This window comes from Salmo trutta, chromosome 26 (assembly GCF_901001165.1).
Source record: "Salmo trutta chromosome 26, fSalTru1.1, whole genome shotgun sequence".
Taxonomy (NCBI): domain Eukaryota; kingdom Metazoa; phylum Chordata; class Actinopteri; order Salmoniformes; family Salmonidae; genus Salmo; species Salmo trutta.
In genome coordinates, this window is record NC_042982.1 from 23,813,763 (window position 1) to 23,839,372 (window position 25,610).

Consider the following 25,610-nt stretch of genomic DNA (forward strand, 5'->3'; position numbering starts at 1 on the left):
CAAACTCAAAAATGTTCTGGGACACTGTAAAGTCCATGGAGAACAAGAGCACCTCCTCCCAGCTGCCCACTGCTCTGAGGCTAGGAAACACGGTTACCACCGATAAATCCACTATAATTGAGAATTTCAATAAGCATTTCTCTACGGCTAGCCATGCTTTCCACCTGGTTACCCCTACCCCGGTCAACTGCCCGGCACCCTTCACAGCAACCCGCCCAAGCCCCCACCATTTCTCCTTCACCTAACTCCAGATAGCTGATGTTCTGAAAGAGCTGCAAAATCTGGACCCATACAAATCAGCCGGGCTAGACAATCTGGACCCTCTCTTTCTAAAATTATCTGCCGAAATTGTTGCAACCCCTATTACTAGCCTGTTCAACCTCTCTTTCGTATCGTCTGAGATTCCCAAAGATTGGAAAGCTGCCGTGGTCATCCCCCTCTTCAAAGGGGGTGACACTCTAGACCCAAACTGCTACAGACCTATATCTATCCTACCCTGTCTTTCTAAGGTCTTCGAAAGCCAAGTTAACAAACAGATTACCGACCATTTTGAATCCCACCATACCCTCTCCGCTATGCAATCTGGTTTCAGAGCTGGTCATGGGTGCACCTCAGCCCCGCTCAAGGTCCTAAACGATATCATAACCACCATCGATAAGAGACATTACTGTGCAGCCGTATTCATCGACCTGGCCAAGGCTTTTGACTCTCAATAACCACATTCTTATTGGCAGACTCGACAGCCTTGGTTTCTCAAATGATTGCCTCGCCTGGTTTACCAACTACTTCTCTGATAGAGTTTAGTGTGTCAAATCGGAGGGCCTGTTGTCCGGACCTCTGGCAGTCCCTATGGGGGTGCCACAGGGTTCAATTCTCGGGCCGACTCTCTTCTCTGTATGCATCAATGATGTCGCTCTTGCTGCTGGAGATTCTCTGATCCACCTCTACGCAGATGACACCATTCTGTATACTTCTGGCCCCTCTTTGGACACTGCGTTGAACCTCCAGACGAGCTTCAATGCCATACAACTCTCCTTCCGTGGCCTCCAACTGCTCTTAACCTGTTTGGGCTAGGGGGCAGTATTGAGAATTTTGGAAAAAATATGTGCCCATTTTTAACTGCCTCCTACACCAACTCAGAAGCTAGAATATGCATATTATTGTTCAGGTTTGGATAGAAAACACCCTAAAGTTTCTAAAACTGTTTGAATGGTGTCTGTGAGTATAACAGAACTCCTATGGCAGGCAAAAACCTGACAAGGTTTCATGCAGGAAGTGGCCTGTCTGACAAGGAGTCGTGCGTCTTGCATCTGTTTATTGAAAAGTAAGGATCTTAGCTGTAACGTGACAATTCCCAGGGCTCCAATAGGCTCTCAGAACCCGGGAAAAACCTGAAGGATGACGAGGCGGCCTCTGGCTGAAACAGATTATCGCCTTTGGTAAGTGGCCGATCAGAGGACCATTGAATGAGGCGCGTGCACGATTCGCCCCCGTGGAGAAATTTCATTCGGCTGTTTAGGCTCATTGCAGATTCCCGGTCGGAATATTATCGCTTTTCTATGAGATAAATGGCATAAAAATTGGTTTTAAACAGCGGTTGACATGCTTCGAAGTACGGTAATGGAATATTTAGACATTTTTTGTCACGCCATGCGCCATGCTCGTGACCGTGATGTAGCATTCTGATAGTGTCTAGAACTCACGAACAAAACGTCGTTGATGGAACATAACGATGGATTATTTGGGACCAAACATACATTTGTTATTGAAGTAGAAGTCCTGGGAGTGCATTCTGACGAAGAACAAGAAAGGTAAGAAAATTTTTCTTATAGTAAATGTGATTTTGGTGAAGGCTGAACTGGGTGGGTGTCTAAATAGCTAGCCCATGATGCCGGGCTATGTACTTAGAATATTGCAAAATGTGCTTCATCCGAAAAGCTATTTTAAAATCGGACATATTGAGTGCATAGAGGAGTTCTGTATCTATAATTCTTAAAATAATTGTTATGCTTTTTGTGAACGTTTATCGTGAGTAATTTAGCAAACTGTTAGTAAATTCCCCGGAAGTTTGCGGGGGGTATGCTTTTTCTGAACGTCACATGCTAATGTAAAAAGCTGGTTTTTGATATAAATATGAACTTGATTGAACAGACATGCATGTATTGTATAACATAATGTCCTAGGTGTGTCATCTGATGAAGATCATAAAAGGTTAGTGCTGCATTTAGCTGTGGTTTGGGTTTATGTGACATGATATGCTAGCTTGAAAAATGGGTGTCTGATTATTTCTGGCTGGGCACTCTCCTGACATAATCTAATGTTTTTCTTTCGTTGTAAAGCCTTTTTGAAATCGGACAGTGTGGTTAGATTAACGAGATTCTTGTCTTTAAATAGCTGTAAAATAGTAATATGTTTGAGAAATTGAAGTAATAGTATTTCAAACGATTCAAAAATCGCGCCACTGGATTGAAGTGGCTGTTACGTAGGTGGGACGAATTCGTCCCACATGCGCCAGAGAGGTTAAATACAAGTAAAACTAAATGCATGCTATTCATTCGATCACTGCCCGCACCGGCCCGCCCGTCCAGCATCACTACTCTGGACGGCTCTGACAACTACAAATACCTAGGTGTCTGGTTAGACTGTAAACTCTCCTTCCAGACTCACACTAAGCATCTCCAATCCAAAATTAAATCTAGAATCGGCTTCCTATATCACAACAAAGCATCCTTCACTCATGCTGCCAAACATACCCTCATAAAACTGACCATCCTACCGATCCTCGACTTCGGCGATGTCATCTATAAAATAGCCTCCAACACTCTACACAACAAATTGGATGCAGTCTATCACAGTGCCATCCCTTTTGTCACCAAAGCCCCATACACTACCCACCACTGTGACCTGTACGCTCTCGTTGGTTGGCCCTCTCTTCATACTCGTCGCCAAACCCATTGGCTCCAGGTCATCTACAAGTCTCTGCTAGGTAAAGCCCCGCCTTATCTCAGCTCACTCGTCACCATAGCAGCACCCACTCGTATCACGCACTCCAGCAGGTATATCTCACTGGTCACCCCCAAAGCCAATTCCTACTTTGGTCGCCTTTCCTTACAGTTCTCTGCTGCCAATGACTGGAACGAACTGCAAAAATCACTGAAGCTGGAGACTCATATTTCCCTCACTAGCTTTAAGCACCAGCTGTCAGAGCAGCTCACAGATCACTGCACCTATACATAGCCCATCTGTAAACAGCCCATCTATCTACCTCATCCCCATACTGTATTTATTTATTTAGCTTGCTCCTTTGTACCCCAGTATCTCTACTTGCACATTCATCTTCTGCACATCTACCATTCCAGTGTTTAATTGCTATATTGTAATTACTTCGCCACCATGGCCTATTTATTGCCTTAACTCCCTTATCTTACCTCATTTGCACTCACTGTATATAGACTTTTTGTTTTTTTTGTTTTCTTTTTTCTACTGTATTATTGACTGTATGCTTTGTTTATTCCATGTGTAACTCTGTGTTGTTGTATGTGTTGAATTGCTATGCTTTATCTTGGTCAGGTTGCAGTTGCAAATGAGAACTTGTTCTCAACTAGCCTACCTGGTTAAATAAAGGTGAAATGAAAATAAATGTAAAAAATGTGCTGCTTATGTATGCCCGTTAGTGTCACGGATCCATCCGTAACTGTCATTACGCACACCTGGTCCCTATTCCCATTTGATTAGTAATTGTATAAGTGTGCCCTTTGTTCACCATTGTCCTGTCGATTATTGTTTCAATGTCCGTTGGTGTGTGAGTACCTGTGCTGTTTTGTTTTGGCTTTCATGCCACGTGTATTGTGCAAATGATTACCGGTCTCATCCCAAGTGATAATCATTGTGCGATTGTGTATTTATTCGAGGTACTCCTCGCTCTTTTGTTTAGGTCTCAACCCTGTGTTTTGTAGTGTTTCTTTGGTCTTTGTCCCCGTGCCTGTACATGGCATGCTGTAATTTGGGTAAATAAAAACCCCTATTACGCATTCCTGCGCCTGTCTCCCGACCATTTATACTGACGTGACAGTTAGGCTCTACACCCCTTGTAAAGCAGATTAATTTGCTTAATTTTAAGAAGTTATTTGGCCACTTTAGTTGTGATAGAAACCGTATTAAAACATATAGGCCCATGGTCTAGGCTACATGAGGTGTTCGTCTATGATTAGAAAAAGTCGCAAAAAAAAGGCATTGTTTCTTATGCTGGGCATCATTAATAATATATAATTTACAAGTGATAGGCTAATATTGTCACCTATCAGACTATTCTTGATTGAATATGTATATATACACTAAATAATATGTGTAAAATTTGTTTTGATTTAGAATGCACCATTATTATGCACCGTATCGAAACAGGGGCAGCGTAAAAGAAAATACATGTCATCTATGCACTTAAATAGTGAATGGCCAACGCTTTCCCCGTGGTTTATTTTCATGCAAGCCAGGTAGCCTATAGTCCTGTTGTAAATATAAGCAATGTGCTTAATATTAGGAAAGTTGAGAAATAAATATAGTAGGCCTAGCCTATAGAAAGATGATGGGATCCTCCTCTTTTTAGTAGAATCCATCATTATGTTTTCTCGCGCAATTGCATAGCCTATTGAGTTGTTGCACAACATGAGCTCATGAGCTCTCACAAAGTGTTTGATTAGATTTTCGAAAACATTTGCATTAATGTCAGAGTGATTAGAGGCACAATAGAGCGCTGAGTACAAGGCAGTTAGCAAGTTTGGTAGGCTACTAATGACCAGTATCAGACCTTGGAGAAGCCTAATTACCCTGACTAAACGGTCACAAGGAATTTGACTGCCTTCGTGACTTGTGACTGCCGGTGTGGCGGTAATACGGTCACCACAACAGCCCTAATCCTAACTCCTAACTACAACTAACAGTAGTGCTAATCCTGCTCATAACGAATTCCTGAAGGGACGACTTTATCCAGTACACTATGCTGCTGTCTACATCTGTTAGGAAAATTAGCTAAATCAAAGGCAGTTCATGTCCCAGAGCACAACGCAGGGAAAAAATTCAAGATTATTTGGCACCAGTTAAATAGGCAGGTTCATTACCAATACTAGACACAGTTACTCACTGCAAGCAGCCTCCTTCTGTTGCAGCTCACTTAATCAATAAAATACATCTGTTCTGAGTCAATCAACATCTGTCCAGAGCAGAACCTGAATGTTCACAGTAGAACAGCATGTACAGTTAGGAGTTAAATACGCTGGAGATTTTAACCTGCCTTTCGAGCCGCAGTGACAATAATGGCACTGGCATGAAAAGTACTCTTTACTGTACTTGCAATAATGATCACATATTTGTGTGTGTGTGTGGACTCGCCAGGCACGTTGGGCTGTAATTATACCAGCTAGAACAATAGCTGTGAAATATTTGGACATTATCGAAGGCCAATGTGATAAGAGATAATATACAATTTGAATAAATATAAATAATAAATGTACTACATTTGGAGCCATTGGGGGGGTTTTCATGTCACCCAAGGGTGCCTAAATCCTCTTCCTGACACTGACTCAATCTGTGACAAATCTACCATCAAACCATTACAAGGTAGGGGTTGGAGAACAGTGCTTTGGATCCTGCCAGTTCTACAGTGCTACAACCCACTATCACAAACTATTGTGAAATAGACATCAATTACTTGGGAAATTCGTGACACACACGAAAAAGTAAAAACATTTGTGTTCACCCCATGATTTGGTATACAGTGAATTTTAAACACATATAAGGGCAGTAGGTTACTTAAGACAGAAACGATAGGAGGGAGGTTTGATTAGGGTGGGCATATAACGCAAAGGTCTAGCAACCCAAACGTTGCGTGTTCGAATTCCATGATGGACAACGTTAGCATTTTAGCTAATTAGCAACTGTAACTACTACTTTTTTTGTTAGCTAACTCTCTCTCTTTAACCACTGAGCTAGCATGTTAGCTAACCCTTTAACTACTTAGCTAGCATGTTAGCTAACCCTAACCCTTTAACGACTTAGCTAGCATGTTACCTAACCCTAACCTTAATTATTCACTTTAACTCTACCTACATGTAAATATTACCTCAATTACCTCAACTAACCGGTGCCCCCCTCACATTGACTCTGTACCGGTACCCCTTGTATATAGCCTCACTTGTTATTTTACTGCTGCTGTTTAATTATTTGCTACTTTTATTTTCTATTTTCTACTTATCTATTTTTTACTTAACACTTATTTTAATTTGTTTTCTTAACTTCGTAAAGCATAGTTGGTTAAGGGCTTGTAAGTAAGCATTTCACTGTAAGGTTGTAATACCTGTTGTATTTGGCGCATGTGACAAATACAATTTGATTTGATTTGACCCTAACCTTAATTAACCCCTAATCCTAACCTTAACCCTTAGCCTCGCTAACATTAGTCACCTAGCTAACCTAGCTAATGTTAGCCACAACAAATTTGAATTTGTTATGAAGAAAATCGGGTACTGTATACGAATGCGCTATGAAAAATAAAATAGTTTGGTGGACACAACTTTTTTTAAACTTTTTGTGTGCCTGAAACCAATTTCAAAAAAATTATTTGTGTCTATTTCAATTGAATCTGTGATAGCGTGTTGAGAACCTTGAGCGAGATATGAAATCAGGCATTGAGCAAAGGAGCGAAGGTGAATATGACAGTACAAGCACTTCAGTAACAGCACAGACAGTGTTCTGGTGCAGATGTCCCAAACTATAGTTTTGGGACATCTACTTTGTGCATGACACAAGTAATCTTTCCAACATTGTTTACAGACAGATTATTTCACTTATAATTCCCTGTATCACAATTCCAGTGGGTCAGAAGTTTACATACACTAAGTTGACTGTGCCTTTAAACAGCTTGGAATATTCCAGAAAGTGATGTCATGGCTTTAGAAGCTTCTGATAGGCTAATTGACTAAATTTGAGTCAATTGGAGGTGTACCTGTGAATGTATTTCAAGGCCTACCTTCAAACTCAGTGCCTCTTTGCTTGACATGGGAAAATAAAAAGAAATCAGCCAAGACTTCAGAAAACAATTGTAGACCTCAACAAGACTGGTTCATCCTTGGGAGCAATTTCCAAATGCCTGAAGGTACCACATAAATCTGTACAAACAATAGTACGCAAGTATAAACACCATGGGACCAAGCAGCCATCATACCGCTCACGAAGGAGACGCGTTCTGTCTCCTAGAGATGAACGTACTTTGGTGCGAAAAGTGCAAATCAATCCCAGAACAACAGCAAAGGACCTTGTGAAGATGCTGGAGGAAACAGGTACAAAAGTATCTATATCCAAGGTAAAACGAGTCCTGTATCGACATAACCTGAAAGGCCGCTCAGCAAGGAAGTAGCCACTGCTCAAATACCGCCATAAAAACGCTTGCAAGCCGAAGAATACCATCCCAACCGTGAAGCACGGAGGTGGCAGCATCATGTTGTGAGGGTCCTTTACTGCAGGAGGGACTGATGCACTTCACAAAATAGATGGCATCATGAGGTTGGAAAATGATAAGGATATATTGAAGCACCATCTCAAGACATCAGTCAGGAAGTTAAAGCTTGGTCGCAAATGGGTCTTCCAAATGGACAATGACACCAAGCATACTTCCAAAGATGTGGAAAAATGGCTTAAGGACAACAAAGTCTAGGTATTGGAGTGGCCATCACAAAGCCCTGACCTCAATCCTATAGAAAATTTGTGGGCAGAGCTGAAAAAGCATGTGCGAGCAAGGAGGCCCAAGTTAAACAATTTAAAGGCAATGCTACCAAATATAATTGAGTGTATGTAAACTTCTGACCCACTGGGAATGTGATGAAAAAAATAAAAGCTGAAATAAATCATTCTCTCTACTATTGTTCTGACATTTCACATTCTTAAAATAAAGTGGTGATCTTAACTGACCTAAGACAGGGAATTTTTACAAGGATTAAATGTCAGGAATTGTGGAAAAACAGAGTTTAAATGTATTTGGCTAAGGTGTATGTAAACTTCGACTTCAACTGTAGGTTATTGATTACATACATAATACAATGAAAACAGGTCTCTAGTCGACTAACAAAAGCATGACCGTTTGGTAACGCAATGGAAAGGGAGGGCCTACTAGGTGAGGGAGAGACAAAGAGTTAACTTATCGTACATACATTTGGAAACTACGCTCACCGTAACCAGAATACTTAGAACTCTAACAACCGCTCATTCGGATTAGAAATGCAATGTATATTTATGTGTAGATGTCTTTCTCTGTCGTCTCTCTGTTGAAACCATTCAATCCGTCTATGGCAGGTATTCCCAAACTGGGGTACGCAATGCCATCGGGGGTATGCCAAATAAAATGTGACTCACTTTTTTTAATGTATATATATATATATATATATATATATATATATATATATATATATATATATAAAAAAAGATCTTCACATTTTCAAACAGTCCATTTATATTTTCCAACGGGGCTATACATTTGGGTGAGTTTTTTCTCTCTCCTGAGTAGCCTTGTTTCACTGCCAAAAATAAAATTAAACCATCTAGTGTTCAGCGAAAGAACAACACAATGTCAAATACAGGTAGCCTAGTCAAATAATTAACATCCAATCACATTAACCGTTACTGTTTCGCAGGAACTCCAGCACAGCCCCCCCTTCCCTCTTCTGTGGAAGAGAGGGGTCTGGCTATCTTCAAACATGTGCCAAGATGATCTGGCACCTTTGATCCTCACCAAGGAGAGAAAGTAATGACAGTGTATGTGTGGCAATGAGGTGCAATGCAATGAGTGTAGTCAGGACACATGGATAGGAGTACGTAGTGCACTACATACTAGGCATCACACAGAGAAACAACATGGATAGCTAACATGGACACCTATAATTAATGACATATAATTAATGATGCAATTCAACGGCTCAGACATGAGACGTATGTGGTAGGGACTCCAGACAATCACGGATTATAAAGGAAGACGCGGACACCGACGTCTTGCTCCCAGACAAGCTAAACACCTTCTTCGCCCGCTTTGAGGATAACATAGTGCCGCCGACATGGGCCGCTCCCGAGGACTGTGAGCTCTCATTCTCCGGGGCCGACGTGAGTAAGACATTTAAGCGGCCCAAACGGCATCCCTAGCCGCGTCCTCAGAGCATGCGCAGACCAGCTGGCTGGAGTGCTTACGGACATATTCAGTCTCTTCCTATCCCAGTCTGTTGTCCCCACTTACTTCAAGATGTCCACCATTGTTCCTGTACCCAAGAAAGTGAAGGTAACTGAACTAAATGACTAAATTACCATTTATGTCATCATGAAGTGCTTTGAGAGGCTCTACCTTTCCCAACACCCTAGACCCACTGCAATTTGCATACCGCCCCAACAGATCCACAGATGATGCAATCGCCATCGCACTGCACATTGCCCTGGATCTGAACCTCGCCCTGTACAACTGGGTCCTGGACTTCTTGACGGGTCCCCATATGTTGTGAATGTAGGCAAAAACACCTCCACTACACTGATCCTCAACACTGGGGCCCCACATGGGTGCGTGCTCAGCCCCCTCCTGTACTCCTTGTTTACCCATGACTGCGTGACCACGCACGCCTCCAACTGAATCATTAAGTTTGCAGACGACACAACTGTGGTAGGCCTGATTACCAACAATGATGAGACAGCCTACAGGGAGGAAGTGAGGGCCCTGGCGGAGTGGTGCCAGGAAAATAACCTCTCCCTCAACGTAAAAAAAAAACGAAGGAGCTGATTGTGCACTTCAGGAGACAGCAGAGGGAGCATGCCCTCATGCACATCAACGGGACCGCAGCGGAGAAAGTGAAAGTTCCTTGGCGTACATATCACTGACAAACTGAAATCGTCCACCCACACAGACAGTGTGGTGAAGAAGGTGCAACAGCGCCTCTTCAACCTTAGGAGGCTGAAGAAATTCAGCTTGGCCCCTAAGACCCTCACAAACTTTTACAGATGCACCATTGAGAGCATCCTGTCGGGCTGTATTACTGCCTGGTACGGCAACTGCACCGTCCGCAACCACAGGGCTCTCCAGAGGGTGTTGTGGTCAGCCCAACGCATCCCTGGGAGCACACTGCCCTTCAGGACATCTACAGCACCCGGTGTCACAGGAAGGCCAAAAAGATCATCAAGGACCTCAGCCAGCCAAACCACGGCATCATCTAGAAGGCGAGGTCAGTACAGGTGCATCAAAGCTGGGACCGAGATACTGATAAACAGCTTCTATCTCAAGGCCATCAGACTGTTAAATAGCCATCACTAGCCAGCCTCCACCCAGTACCCTGGCCTGAATTTAATCCTATTCCTTCTACTCAATGTGAGCTAGTGGCCCTTCCTTCTACACACAACATATGCTTGTGAGCACAGCACACTCTCCTACATGAAAAGCAGCCTCATGAACACTACCTCCTACACAAGCTGCCCACTACTACATAACACAGATGAGAGGCCAGGCCACCGCAGGCTAGCTGCCTACTATCTCTGAAACACCAGTGGCATTCAGCTGACAGACAGAGACCTGGGTGTCATATACCTTTAAAACACATCTCTAACCTGACAGCCCATTGTTGTGAGCCAGCCCAGCCTAGTCAGTCTCTCTCCCCTCCACTCTCTGGCCCTCTGTAGCTGCACGTCCCCCTAAGACAAGCACAGCCCAATTAAGGACGGGCCCCAGCCCTCAGTCGACAATGAGCTGACACCTGCTCCTGCCTGGGCACAGAGAGGGGGTGTGAAACAGGCCAGGCGTGCGTGCCAGAGGCCCAAAGGCCAATTCAACACTGTGGGGCACTGCCAGAGGTGCACATTACAGGAAATCAGGATATAAGGAGGGTGGCGCCCGCCCTGCCCTGTGCTAGCCAGGAGTTGTAAGTCACTGACATTTCCCCATGCTAACACAGATCGAGTCACACACAGACTCAACTTCCTTCCTTTTTAAACAAGTAGTAGATTCTTCAGCCATAATAACCTGATAGTGTTGTAAATTAATTGCATCAAGAAGCATGCTTATTAGCGCATTCATATGGCTTTTCTAATTACAGTTGGTTATTGAAAATAATGTTAATTCAACATCAATAAATCAAAGAAATTACACAGCCCTCAAGAACAAGTGTGAGTGAAGGAATCTGCTCGATAAATTCCATGCAACTTTCAGAGCTCTAAAACATCCCAGTCAGTCACAGACTGCCCTGTCTCTACCACTCTCCTCTCACTCTACTTCACACTACTAGGTCTCTCTACCCTCTCTCTCTCTGTCTCTACCCTCCCTTTCACTCTGTCTCTACCCTCTCTCTCTGTCTCTACCCTCCCTTTCACTCTGTCTCTACCCTCTCTCTCTCTCTACCCTCTCTCTCTGTCTCTACCCTCCCTCTCTCTCTGTCTCTACCCTCTCTCTCTCTACCCTCTCTCTCTCTGTCTCTACCCTCTCTCTCTCTGTCTCTACCCTCTCTCCCTTTGTCTCTACCCTCTCTCCCTTTGTCTCTACCCTCTCTCTCTTTGTCTCTACCCTCTCTCTCTCTTTGTCTCTACCCTCTCTGTCTCTACCCTCTCTCTCTGTCTTTAACCTCTCTCTGTGTATCTAACCTCTCTGTCTCTACCCTCTTTCTCTGTGTATCTAACCTCCATCTCTCTCTCTCTCTACCCTCCCTCTCCATCTACCCTCTCTTTCTCTCTCTCTCTCTCTCTCTCTACCTTCTCTCTCGCTGCCTTCTCTCTCTCTCTACCCTTTCTTTCGCTCTCTCTACCCTCTCTTTCTCTCTCTCTCTCTGTTTCTACCCTCTCTCTATCTACACTCTCTCTCTCTTTCTGTCTCTCTATCTACCCTCTCACTCTGCCACACTCCGTCTCACTCACTATGTCAATAACAGAGACATACATTGAATCTCTTAAATTCTGCTGAGCCGAATAATATGACTGTTATTTTTTCCCTATTTAAATCTTTGGAACCTCCCTGTTCAATGATGGAATCCATTTTCTTCTTGACTGCCTGAGTGGTGCTTGACGTTTTACTACCCTTGGGATTCTCGTGAGACTTTTCAAGGATTGGCACTGCTTCCTTGGGAGCAGATAGGCCTGCAGATCATCAAACCTCAACTAAGCATCACATACAGTAAAGCCAGAAACTATGAGTGATTGAATAAGGGATAAATGTGTGATTGCTGTACATTTCTGTGAGTTGCTGTGGCAGATACAGTACTAGCATTGTATTCATTTTCATCAAACTGGGAGGGAGAGCCAGCCTTTGTTTTGTATGGTTACACTAGTTTGTCAGAAGTGTGAGTAGTCAACCAGAGAGAGAACTGGGGGCTTCAACCAGGCCCGTTCCTCATTCTGGCTTTCCCAGAATGCTCCAGGCTTTGTTTGCATGGAGATTCCACTGGGAGCATACTGGCCGAGGCGAGAGGAGTGGTTGCAGCAGAAAGAGCTGGCACATGCCCAGTGCTGTGCTGGCAGAAGTCTGCCTTCCACAGCTTGAGCACAGGGCTTTCTCTAGGCTGGGTTTACAAGCTTTACTCCCATGATTGGGAGAGTAAATAGAGCATATGCCTGACAGTGAACGAGTGAGGGTATAGGTTGTATGTCTGAGTGAAAGTGAGTGAGTGACTGAGGGAGTGAGTGAAGTGACTGAGGTAGTGAGTGAAGTGACTGAGGTATCTGTTGGTGGATGGGCACTATAGATGAGTGAATGATATCAGAGAAAGATTGAATGAAAGAGAGAGAGAGAGAGAGAGAGAGAGAGAGAGAGAGAGAGAGAGAGAGAGAGAGAGAGAGAGAGAGAGAGAGAGAGAGAGAGAGAGAGAGAGAGAGAGAGAGAGAGAGAGAGAGAGAGAGAGAGAGAGAGAGAAGAGACTAGATTGCCTAGACTAGACTGCCTGTATCCTCTTTGGCATGGAAAATGAAAGGGAAAGGGGGATACCTAGTCACTTGTACAACTGAATGCCTTCAACTGAAATGTGTCTTCCGCATTTAACCCAACCCCTCTGAATCAGAGAGGTGCGGGTGCTGCCTTAATCAACATCCACGTCATCGGCGCTCAGGGAACAGGAAGGCAGTCATGGTACAGTAGGATGAAACACATATTGCCAGGGACTGGGAATGGGGTCATGTCCATATCAATTCAGGAGATAAATTCAAATGTAATTCATGCCCATAGTTTGTAACAAGGATTTTTGCTTCTGAATTAATTTTCGGAATTGATTGGTTTGAAATGGAATTGACTCCAACCCTGCTAGGGACACTACCCTCTACTCTGACATTTGATCTCTTCTACCAACATGTCTAACACAGAGATAGCAAACGCAACAGCCAAAGGACGCAGACATTCTTAGAAAGTATACCAATGGTATTAATATTTTCCCACATACGCTGTTTAACCTAATATTTGCATAGGTAGTTTTCAGATTTGTGTAATCACATTTCAGCGGTTGACAGTTTTCTAAAACAGTTTTTATGGAAAAATAAATCCTAACCCTAACCAAAATGAATGGTGGGATTAAAAAGAAAAAAAACAACATTGTATAGCCCACTGGTAATACCTAGGTAATACATATTTCAGGGTTGGAACTGGCAGTGACTGAATGTGACTGCTACATGAGAGACCAAGACAGGTATGAATTATCAAAGAAACAGCATAAAGGAAATGATAATGTATGTTTTGACTAACTAATATCTAATTATGTTTCATATAGAAAAACGAACCCCTGGCCCTCACAAATCCTAAAACTTAACAATTCTAATCCTCAATTGTCAAATAAAACAGAAAGCAGAGTAACTTTAGACAGAGGATGAGGGGTCATTGAGCTCAGTCATCATCATATGACGACTCGAGAAAGGACTCCCCCATCTGGACACTATTGGAAGAGCAAGGTTAAGTCAGTCCATGGGTCAACACAGTAGTTTCATGAAAATGTGAACAAACTTGCATAATTTATATTGTAATTATTAAACAGTTCATTGTGCCACTCCAGACCATTTGGTAAACACCTCTAATGGGCACTGCATCAGTCACAACTGTCAGTTACTGACACATCACACACAGCAGTTACATACCATCTGAAATACAATTTAAACAGACAAAATCAAATCAAATCAAATGTTATTGGTCCATACACATGTTTAGCAGATGTTATTGCGGCTGTAGCAAAATGCTTGTGTTCCTAGCTCCAACAGTGCAGTAATATCTAACAATTCACAACAATACACACACATCTAAAGTAACATTAAATAAATACATTCATGCACAGACAAGTTCCAATGTCATGTGACAATATTGCTGCATTGAGGAGTTACTTTCCCATGCTGGAAACTAGTGAAGCAGTCACACCCCTTTTTGTAAAATTAGCACATTTGAGACTGCTGATCATGACAGATTTTATTCGAAAGCAAATATCAGAAGAAAAATGTGTTTCATTTTGTGTTTTTTGCCTTTTATCCGACACATCTGAAACACATGTCCTGACTGTATAGGCTACTATCACTGACCATAGCAATATGTACTTACAGTAGAGAGAGTAATATGCTTGTAGTCTTTTTCTGCTCAAATAATGGATCAATTATTTTACACAGAATTATGCAATATTATGTCTCACTTATTTGTCCTTTCAAATATGAGTTTTTACTCTTTAGGCTAAATTACATGATAATTGCATGATAAGGAGTAGGCTAATATTTTCCCTAAAATATTTAGAAATACAAATAAACCAAGGCAGAACTTTCACGTGACTAGAGAAAATGCAGCCATTTATATAAATGAAAAACAGTTATTGCGTTTATGTACCAATTTAGAATGAGCATGCTATGCAAAGGCCAGCAGCAAACCCACATGCAGTCGCTCAAAATTATATATTATGGGCGACACAAAATATATTGCACTTCAACTCACCTTGAGCGGCCGTTCCTCTGGTGCTGAATACACTTGCTATCAAAGTGGCCACATACCAAATCATAGTACTATTGCCGACCAGCTATTACAACGCAAAGTGCCCCGTTCAACGAATCTGTCATATTCGACCTTGCACCGCGCGCGCTCTTATCGACGCCTTTTTATTCATATTCTATGCACTTTCCTATCGGCGATTCCCTTCATCCCTTCCCTCCCCCGTCCTTCCGTCCGCATCCTCTCCCGAAGAGACAGAGCACCTGCACCGCCGCGATTGTAGTAGACGGAGCTGTTTTACGAGTGCATAGTGAAATCTTTGTGAGAATTTAGCCACTAGGTCCGCCTCTTCTATCATTGGATTGGTTGCTGATAGAGGATTTGGGGCGTGTATTGGCTATTATTCCGCCCCTTACTATCGAATGACAGGAGGACAGACGCGTACCAATTCAAGGTGAGTTGGAGCGTGCCGTAGTAGTAGAACCGCAGTATCATGCGCATTGACAGAGAGCCGAGTCCGCATCTTTAAATGCCTGTCTTGAAGTGTCCCTTAACACGTGGCACCATAATTGTTCAATACTGACCAGTATATTGAGAGCCTTTGAACATGCATTCATTCTTCATATCAATGTTGGCATATCTATTCATGCTGCGAGCTACAGTATGCTGTTGATGTGCAAGAGCCATGATGTCTGTGCCGTTCCTCAGTCTCTCTTCTGTCTGTCGCTCATTCACAGCCTCTAGCTGTGGTCATGTCGTTGTCACCGGGTTAAAACGTCCCCTTTCTGATACTACACTCTCGGCTAATGTGTTGGGTGTGGCGACAGATGCAAACATTGTTTTCCCCTCTATTTATTCGAGGAGGCTGCCTTGTCTGCTGATGCTCCCAATCCAGCGGTAGCCTAGCTACACATGGCATAGCGTTGGAACCGTATCCGCACGCGCATTTTACATCTCCATTCAGTGAAAATGTAGAGGTATTAAGAGTCACTTTTTCCAAACACTGCACATAACATATACAAATCAGAATGATTGAAATGTTTTTTTATTTCCCTCAGAAAAATCATCTACAATCTAATGTACTTCTCCATCAATGCAAAATGTTGTTATGTTCCTCTCCATATATGGATAAAAGCAGTTTATGTGGTTTTCTGTATCTTTCAGGTACTTACTCCATCTTATTCCAGTGAATGGTAGGCCTAATACTGCACATGCACATTCCTCAGTTATATGATAGCAATTCAGCAAGTCTGGCTTCACATTTTTCAGCTGCTACTTATCATGACACATAACCCAATATTTTCACTGACTGCTCCCCAAAATGAAGGACAGATATATACTCTATCTGATAAATAAATAGCATTTTAGGGTCAACATTAAGACTAATGTTGATTGGACTGTATCCTAGGGCTCCCGTGTGGCGCAGTGGTATGGCACTGCATCTCAGTGCTAGTGGCGTCAGTTACAGACCCTGGTTCAATTCCAGGCTGTATCACAACCAGCCGTGATTGGGAGTCCCATAGGGCGGCGCACAATTGGCCCAGCATCGTCTGGGTTAGGGTTTGGCCGGGGTTGGCCGTCATTGTAAATATTAACTGACTTGCCTAGTTAAATAAAGGTTAAATAAAAATGTAAAAAATAGTATAAACCATTCAGGAATTTGGGAAGGCAGTAACAGGGACATTTTCCAGGCTTTGTAGAGAGATGTGGCTACAATATGGTAAACAACTGCAATTAAAAGTGGTTCATTTGGCAAACATTTAACCACACAATAGAGAACTGTGTATCACGGAACAATATGAAACAACACCTGGAGGAACAGCAGTATTGTAATAGAGGTCTATGCCCTGGATGGGTGGTGAACTGGGGAATCTAAAGTGCCCATACCAAACATATTTCTATGCTAACAACACTCCACATTCTTTCACGACTGGATGGATTCCACATTTGACTATGTTGGGAGCTTTGGGTAACACAGTAAAAAAAAAACATAATGGTCAATGAGGCATTATATTTTTTAACTCTTGATTAGGAGAAAGTGCCTTTGCACAAGAGAAACAGAGTTTTGGGATGGACAAAGTGATGACATCAAGGGATTACATAGTGTGGAAATATATATCCTAGGAATTCTTGTGTACGTACATTTTCTTAGAGATCGTCTGACATCTGTGACAGAAATTACATTTGGGTCCATTTGTAAAATGGCAAACACCTTTTCCATGGCAACTTGTGAAATTACACAGAACAAAAATATAAACGCAACATGCAACAATTTACAGTTCATATAAGGAAATCCGTCAATTGAAATAAACTCATTAGGCCCTAATCTATGGATTTCACATGACTAGGAATGCTAGTCTAGGAATCTGTTGGTCACAGATACCTTTAAAAAAAAAGGTAGGGGCGTGGATCAGAAAACCAGTCAGTATCTGGTGTGACCACCATTTGCGTGACACATCTCCTTTCCATAGAGCTGATCAGGCTGTTGATTATAGCTTGTAGAATGTTGTCCCACTCCTCTTCAATGGCTGTGCGAAGTTGCTGGATATTGGCGGGAACTGGAACACACTGTCGTACACGTCGATCCAGAGCATCCCAAACATGCTCAATGGGTGGTAACATGTCTGGTGAGTATGCAGGCCATGGAAGAGCTGGGACATTTTCAGCTTCCAGAAATTGTGTACAGATCCTTGCAACATGATTTCCCGCTCAGCCCAGTCAAAACTGTTCGCTGCTCTGGCACCCCAATGGTGGAACAAGCTCCCTCACGATGCCAGGACAGCGGAGTCAATCACCACCTTCCGGAGACACCTGAAACCCCACCTCTTTAAGGAATACCTGGGATAGGATAAAGTAATCCTTCTAACCCCCCCCTTTAAAAGATTTAGATGCACTATTGTAAAGTGGTTGTTCTACTGGATATTATAGGTGAATGCACCAACTTGTAAGTCGCTCTGGATAAGAGCGTCTGCTAAATGACTTAAATGTAAATGTAAATGTAAACATGGGGCATTGCATTATCATGCTGAAACATGAGGTGATGGCAGCGGATGAATGGGACGACAATGGTCCTCAGGATCTCGTCACGGTATCTCTGTGCATTCAAATATGCCATCAATAAAATGCAATTATGTTCATTGTCCATAGCTTATGCCTGCCCATACCATAACCCCATTGCCACCATGTTCACAATGTTGACATCAGCAAACCGCTCACCCACATGACGCCATATTCACAACATATTCAACAACTACAGACCAGTATCCCTTCTTTCTTTTCTCTCCAAAACTCTTGAACGTGCCGTCCTTGGCCAGCTCTCCTGCTATCTCTCTCAGAATTACCTTCTTGATCCTAATCAGTCAGGTTTCAAGACTGGGCATTCAACTGAGACTGCTCTTCTCTGTGTCACGGAGGCTCTCCGCACTGCTAAAGCTAACTCTCTCTCCTCTGCTCTCATCCTTCTAGACCTATCTGCTGCCTTTGATACTGTGAACCATCAGATCCTCCTCTCCACCCTCTCCGAGTTGGGCATCTCCGGCGCGGCCCACGCTTGGATTGCGTCCTACCTGACAGGTCGCTCCTACCAGGTGGCGTGGCGAGAATCTGTCTCCGCACCACGCGCTCTCACCACTGGTGTCCCCCAGGGCTCTGTTCTAGGCCCTCTCCTATTCTCGCTATACACCAAGTCACTTGGCTCTGTCATATCCTCACATGGTCTCTCCTATCATTGCTATGCAGACGACACACACTTAATCTTCTCCTTTCCCCCTTCTGATAACCAGGCGGCGAATCGCATCTCTGCATGTCTGGCAGACATATCAGTGTGGATGACGGATCACCACCTCAAGCTGAACCTCGGCAAGACGGAGCTGCTCTTCCTCCCGGGGAAGGACTGCCCGTTCCATGATCTCGCCATCACGGTTGACAACTCCCTTGTGTCCTCCTCCCAGAGTGCTAAGAACCTTGGCGTGATCCTGGACAACACCCTGTCGTTCTCCACTAACATCAAGGCGGTGACCCGATCCTGTAGATTCAGGCTCTACAGCATTCGCAGAGTACGACCCTGCCTCACACAGGAAGCGACGCAGGTCCTAATCCAGGCACTTGTCATCTCCCGTCTGGATTACTGCAACTCGCTGTTGGCTGGGCTCCCTGCCTGTGCCATTAAACCCCTACAACTCATCCAGAACGCCGCAGCCCGTCTGGTGTTCAACCTTCCCAAGTTCTCTCACGTCACCCCGCTCCTCCGCTCTCTCCACTGGCTTCCAGTTGAAGCTCGCATCCGCTACAAGACCATGGTGCTTGCCTACGGAGCTGTGAGGGGAACGGCACCTCCATACCTTCAGGCTCTGATCAGGCCCTACACCCAAACAAGGGCACTGCGTTCATCCACCTCTGGCCTGCTGGCCCCCCTACCTCTGAGGAAGCACGGTTCCCGCTCAGCCCAGTCCAAACTGTTCGCTGCTCTGGCACCCCAATGGTGGAACAAGCTCCCTCACGACGCCAGGACAGCGGAGTCAATCACCACCTTCCGGAGACATCTGAAACCCCACCTCTTTAAGGAATACCTGGGATAGGATAAAGTAATCCTTCTAACCCCCCCCCAGCCTAAAAGATTTAGATGCACTATTGTAAAGTGGTTGTTCCACTGGATATCATAAGGTGAATGCACCAATTTGTAAGTCGCTCTGGATAAGAGCGTCTGCTAAATGACTTAAATGTAAATAAATGTAAAAATTCACTGTCTGCCATCTGCCCAGTACAGTTGAAACTGGGATTCATCCATGAAGAGCACACTTCTCCAGCATGCCAGTGGCCATCGAAGGTGAGCATTTGCACACTGTAGTCAGCTACGACGCCAAACTGCTGTCACGTCAAGACCCTGGTGAAGACGACGAGCATGCAGATGAGCTTCCTTGAGACGGTTTCTGACAGTTTGTGTAGAAGTTCTTCAGTTATGCAAACCCACAATTTCATCAGCTGTCCAGGTGGCTGGTTCCAGACAATCCAGCAGGTGAAGAAGCCGGATGAGGAGGTCCTGGGCTGGCGTGGTTACACATGGTCAGCAGTTGTAAGGCTGGTTGCACATACTGCCAAATTCTCTAAAACGACGTTGGAGGCGACTTATGGTAGAGAAATTAACATTCAATTTTCAAGCAACAGCTCTGCAATCAGCATGTCAATTGCACGCTCCCCCAAAACTTGAGACATCTGTGGCATTGTGTTGTGTGACAAAACTGCACATTTTCGAGTGGCCTTTTATTGTCCCCAGCACAAGGTCCACCTGTGTAATGATCATGCTGTTTAATCAGCTTCTTGATATGCCACACCTGTCAGGTGGATGGATTATCTTGACAAAGGAGAAATTCTCAGTAACAGAGATGTATCAGGTTTCAGGTAAGACCCAAGTGCAGACTGTTTATTGTAACAACAGGGGCAGGCAAACGACAGGTAAAGGCAGGCAGGGGTCGATAATCCAGAGTAGGTGGGCCAAGGTACAGGACGGCAGGCAGGGTCAGGGGCAGGAAGAGTGGTCAGGCAATCGGGCTCAGAGTCAGGACAGGCAATGGTCAAAACCAGGAGGACGAGAAAAAGAGAGACTGGGGGAAAAACAAGAGCTGAGAAAACGCTGGTTGACTTGAACAAACAAGACGAACTGGCACAGACAGACAGAAAACACAGGTATAAATACCCAGGGGATAAGTGGGGAAGATGGGCGAAACCTGGAGGGGGGTGGAGACAAGCACAAAGACAGGTGAAACAGATCAGGGCGTGACAAGATCTGAACAAATTCTAAGAGAAATAAGCTTCTTGTGCCTATGGAAAATTTCTGGGATCTTTTATTTTAGCTCATGAAACATGGGATCAACACTTTACATGCTGCGTTTATATTTTTCTTCAGCGCAAAACAAGCAGGAAAGTATGTTTTTTATTTTAAGTTGATATGTCCATTGAAATGGTCCTGGATGACAAAGCCATTAGGAGGGTGGAGTTGTCCTCTGTCGACCCAATTACTGTCATAGGTGAGGTGCAATAGTGCTCCCTCTCTTTCTCTGACTGCTGCATGGCAAACTGAGCACAAGGTCATCTCTCTCTCTGTCTCTCTCTCTCTGCCTCTCTCTCTCTGCCTCTCTGCTTCTCTGCCTCTCTCTCTCCTTACCTGCCTGCCTGAAGTTGCAAGAGTGCTGACACATTGCTTTTTCCTGACCAAAACATCTCATGACCCTCTGGGATTATAAATCCTGATAAGTACTGTACAGGGTCTGTTTCCACGGTGACACCAACATAGCATAATGGTATTAGCCCAGCTTTATGAGGCAGTAGAAGACAGACAGACAGACAGACAGACAGACAGACAGACAGACAGACAGACAGACAGACAGACAGACAGACAGACAGACAGACAGTCACGGTTGTCGTCGGTTAAGGAGGACCAAAACGCAGCAGGTATGTGTATGCTCATCTTGATGATTATTTATTTTCAAAATGAACATAAAAAAATAACAAAAACACGAGAACTAACGAACGAACAACAAACAGTCTGGCAAAGCATAAGGCTCAACACAGAACAATCACCCACGAATCACAAACACAAACACACCCCAATATATGGGACTCTCAATCAAAGGCAGATAGACAACACCTGCCTTCAACTGAGAGTCCCAACCCCAATCAACACAACATAGAAACACACTCACCAGACTACACATAGAAATACATAAACATAGACTATAAACCAAAACCCCGGAAATACTACATCAAACACCCTTTAAACAAACACACCACCCTGAACCACATGAAACAAATACCCTCTGCCACGCCCTGACCAAACTACAAAACAATTAACCTTATATACTGGCCAGGACGTGACAGTACCCCCCCCTTAAAGGTGCTACCCCGGAAGCACCTTAACAAAAAATAACCCCAAACAACACAAAAAGAAAAATTCCCCTTTTCTAAAGGGAGGGAAGGGAGGGTGGCTGCCGTCAACGACGGCATTGTGCTACACCCCCCCCTCCCCAACCCACCTATTTCTGGAGGTGGCTCTGGCTCAGGCCGTTCCAGGCTGTCTGGGCAGTCTGGCAGCTCGGGACAGTCTGGGCAGTCTGGCAGCTCGGGACAGTCTGGGCAGTCTGGCAGCTCGGGACAGTCTGGGCAGTTTGGCAGCTCGGGACAGTCTGGGCAGTCTGGCAGCTCGGGACAGTCTGGGCAGTCTGGCAGCTCGGGACAGTCTGGGCAGTCTGGCCGCTCGGGACAGTCTGGGCAGTCTGGCCGCTCGGGACAGTCTGGCCACTCGGGACAGTCTGGGCAGTCTGGCCACTCCGGCAGTTCAGGACAGTCTGGCCACTCCGGCAGTTCAGGGCAGTCTGGCCACTCCGGCAGTTCAGGGCAGTCTGGCCACTCCGGCAGTTCAGCGCAGTCTGGCCACTCCGGCAGTTCAGCGCAGTCTGGCCACTCCGGCAGTTCAGGGCAGTCTGGCCACTCCGGCATTTCAGGGCAGTCTGGCCAATCCGGCAGTTCAGGGCAGTCTGGCCACTCCGGCAGTTCAGGGCAGTCTGGCCACTCCGTCAGTTCAGGGCAGTCTGGCCACTCCGGCAGTTCAGGGCGTCTGGCCACTCCGGCAGTTCAGCGCAGTCTGGCCACTCCGGCAGTTCAGCGCAGTCTGGACAACTCCGGCAGTTCAGGGCAGTCTGGCCACTCCGGCAGTTCAGGGCAGTCTGGCCACTCCGGCAGTTCAGGGCAGTCTGGCCACTCTGGCAGTTCAGGGCAGTCTGGCCACTCCGGCAGTTCAGCGCAGTCTGGCCACTCCGGCAGTTCAGCGCAGTCTGGCCACTCCGGCAGTTCAGCGCAGTCTGACCACTCCGGCGACTGTTGACTGGCGGGCAGCTCCGACGACTGTTGACTGGCGGGCAGCTCCGACGACTGTTGACTGGCGGGCAGCTCCGACGACTGTTGACTGGCGGGCAGCTCTGACGACTGTTGACTGGCGAGGCTGGGTTTACGCACTTGCAGGCTAGTGCGGGGAGCGGGAACAGGACGAGTCGGACTGGGTTGACGCACTTCCGGGTCCGCACGAGAGACAGGAGCTGGAAACCCAGGGCTATGGAGGCGCACAGCCGGTCTAGATCTTACCTCCTGCACAACCCGCCTTGGCTGGATGGAACTAGTAGCCCTGTACGAGCGGGGTGCTCGTACAGGGCAGACTGGGCTGTGCAGGGGCCTGATGGTAGCCGTGCGTAGAGCGGGAGTTGGGTAGCCTGGTCCTCGGAGGCGTACCGGCGACCAGATGCGCTGCGCAGGCATCCTCCTACCAGGCTGGATGCCCGCTCTAGCACGGCACCTGCGAGGGGCTGGAATAACTCGCACCGGACTGTGCGTGCGTATGGGTGAGATAGTGCGCTTCTCAGCGAAACATAGCGCTCTCCACCCCATACGCTCCTCCATATAACCACGGGTAGCTGGCTTCCGGCTCTTCCTAGGCCTAGCCAAACTACCCGTGTGCCCCCCCAAAAACAATTATTGGGGGTGCCTCTCGTGCTTCAACGCCAGTCTTGTCCCTCGGAAACGTTCCCGGTCCATACCAGCCTTACTCCTTTCCTCTCTCTCGCGTACCACCTGATTCCAAGGAAGGCGATCTTTCCCTGCTTGGATCTCCTCCCAAGTGTAGGAGCCTTCTCCCTCCAAGATCTCCTCCCAAGTCCATCTCTCTCGTTTGTCCACTTCGAATTTCCTCGGCTCCTTCCTCTGCTGCTTGGTCCTTGAGTGGTGGGTGATTCTGTCACGGTTGTCGTCGGTTAAGGAGGACCAAAACGCAGCAGGTATGTGTATGCTCATCTTGATGATTATTTATTTTCAAAATGAACATAAAAAAATAACAAAAACACGAGAACTAACGAACGAACAACAAACAGTCTGGCAAAGCCTAAGGCTCAACACAGAACAATCACCCACGAATCACAAACACAAACACACCCCAATATATGGGACTCTCAATCAAAGGCAGATAGACAACACCTGCCTTCAACTGAGAGTCCCAACCCCAATCAACACAACATAGAAACACACTCACCAGACTACACATAGAAATACATAAACATAGACTATAAACCAAAACCCCGGAAATACTACATCAAACACCCTTTAAACAAACACACCACCCTGAACCACATGAAACAAATACCCTCTGCCACGCCCTGACCAAACTACAAAACAATTAACCTTATATACTGGCCAGGACGTGACACAGACAGACAGACAGACAGACAGACAGACAGACAGACAGACAGACAGCAGCAGTGTGGTGATTTCTTTTAGATTAGGATGAAAGTTGATATAATCCCCTTTTATGCATCTCTTATTTAGAGCATCATTACTGTAATAGGTTGTTGACAATTTTAGGCAAATAATGTTTTCATTATGAGTCACTATAACTTGTTACCATAGTATTACCATGTTATTACCTAGGCTAATGTGATGTCATTTTAAGTGCCATTATTTTCATGTGAAGATATTGTCATTAACTTTGTAGTTCTTAAAACACAGTAAATCTATGGAAAGCCTACTGAATGCCGATGGCTCAATAGCGTACACATTTGCGTACACATTTGTGTTAAGATCATACCATTTGTTGTCCTACAATCCACCAACTTTAACATAGGTGTCAATAGAGGTTTATCAAAAGCCTAACATAGACTAGTGTGGTTAGTGCATACATTTTAGACTGTGGGTTTGCCATGCTAGTAACCATGAAGAGATTACATGTTCTTGCTTTCTGCATCTAGACTTCATCTGTCATAGTGAAAGTGCCAACCCACAATGGCACCAATGCATGCTAATCCTCCCCCAGCCACACGTGATTCCTACAAGGGCAGCTTGAGTTGGGAATTAAACAACACCTCCCAATTGCTTACAGTCACATTTCCCATACATCTGTTGACCTGAGTGGAGATGTGCATGGCAGGAGAGTTCTCCAAAATGCAGGGATGGGTTTGTATAGGCCCTACTCATGGGGCCAAGGGAGGGACACCTGTCTGTTAATCCAATCTATGCCCAATAAGGCAAAAAGATCTGAGCTCATAATATCTGGTTGTTGTATCAAACTTGAGGTAATCTCCTTTACAGTAGCATGAAATACTTTTGTGAATGGGTACTCTGCTCCTAGTAATCCTATGTTTTCTTGGCCTGGTATCCATCTGTTTGAACTTGAACCAGCCAACTCCTCTGATGTGTGTTCACTGTCATGACTTACTGCACATGACCAAGTACTTGGCTATTACTCCGGTGCTAGCCTCCCTACACTGGCTTCCTGTTAAGGCAAGGGCTGATTTCAAGGTTTTACTGCTAACCTACAAAGCATTACATGGGCTTGCTCCTACCTATCTTTACGATTTGGTCCTGCCGTACATACCTACACGTACGCTACGGTCACAAGACGCAGGCCTCCTAATTGTCCCTAGAATTTCTAAGCAAACGGCTGGAGGTAGGGCTTTCTCCTATAGAGCTCCATTTTTATGGAATGGTCTGCCTACCCATGTGAGAGACGCAGACTCAGTCTCAACCTTTAAGTCTTTACTGAAGACTTATCTCTTCAGTAGGTCCTATGATTAAGTATAGTCTGGCCCAGGAGTGTGAAGGTGAACGGAAAGGCTGGAGCAACGAACCGCCCTTGCTG

General features: G+C 45.1%; 1 protein-coding gene across 3 annotated transcripts in view; it reads right to left on the reverse strand.

The window, feature by feature from the left end:
* LOC115163461 (protein turtle homolog B-like) overlaps nucleotides 1–15,199 on the reverse strand; it is an 82,369-nt gene extending 67,170 nt beyond the window's left edge. For all 3 annotated transcript variants that reach the window (XM_029715350.1, XM_029715349.1, XM_029715351.1), the window contains exon 1: nucleotides 14,945–15,199. In XM_029715350.1, the coding sequence (XP_029571210.1) occupies nucleotides 14,945–15,008 (64 nt within the window). In that variant the 5' untranslated portion in view covers nucleotides 15,009–15,199. The remainder of the gene's footprint in view (nucleotides 1–14,944) is intronic.
* Between the last annotated feature and the right edge of the window lie 10,411 nt (nucleotides 15,200–25,610).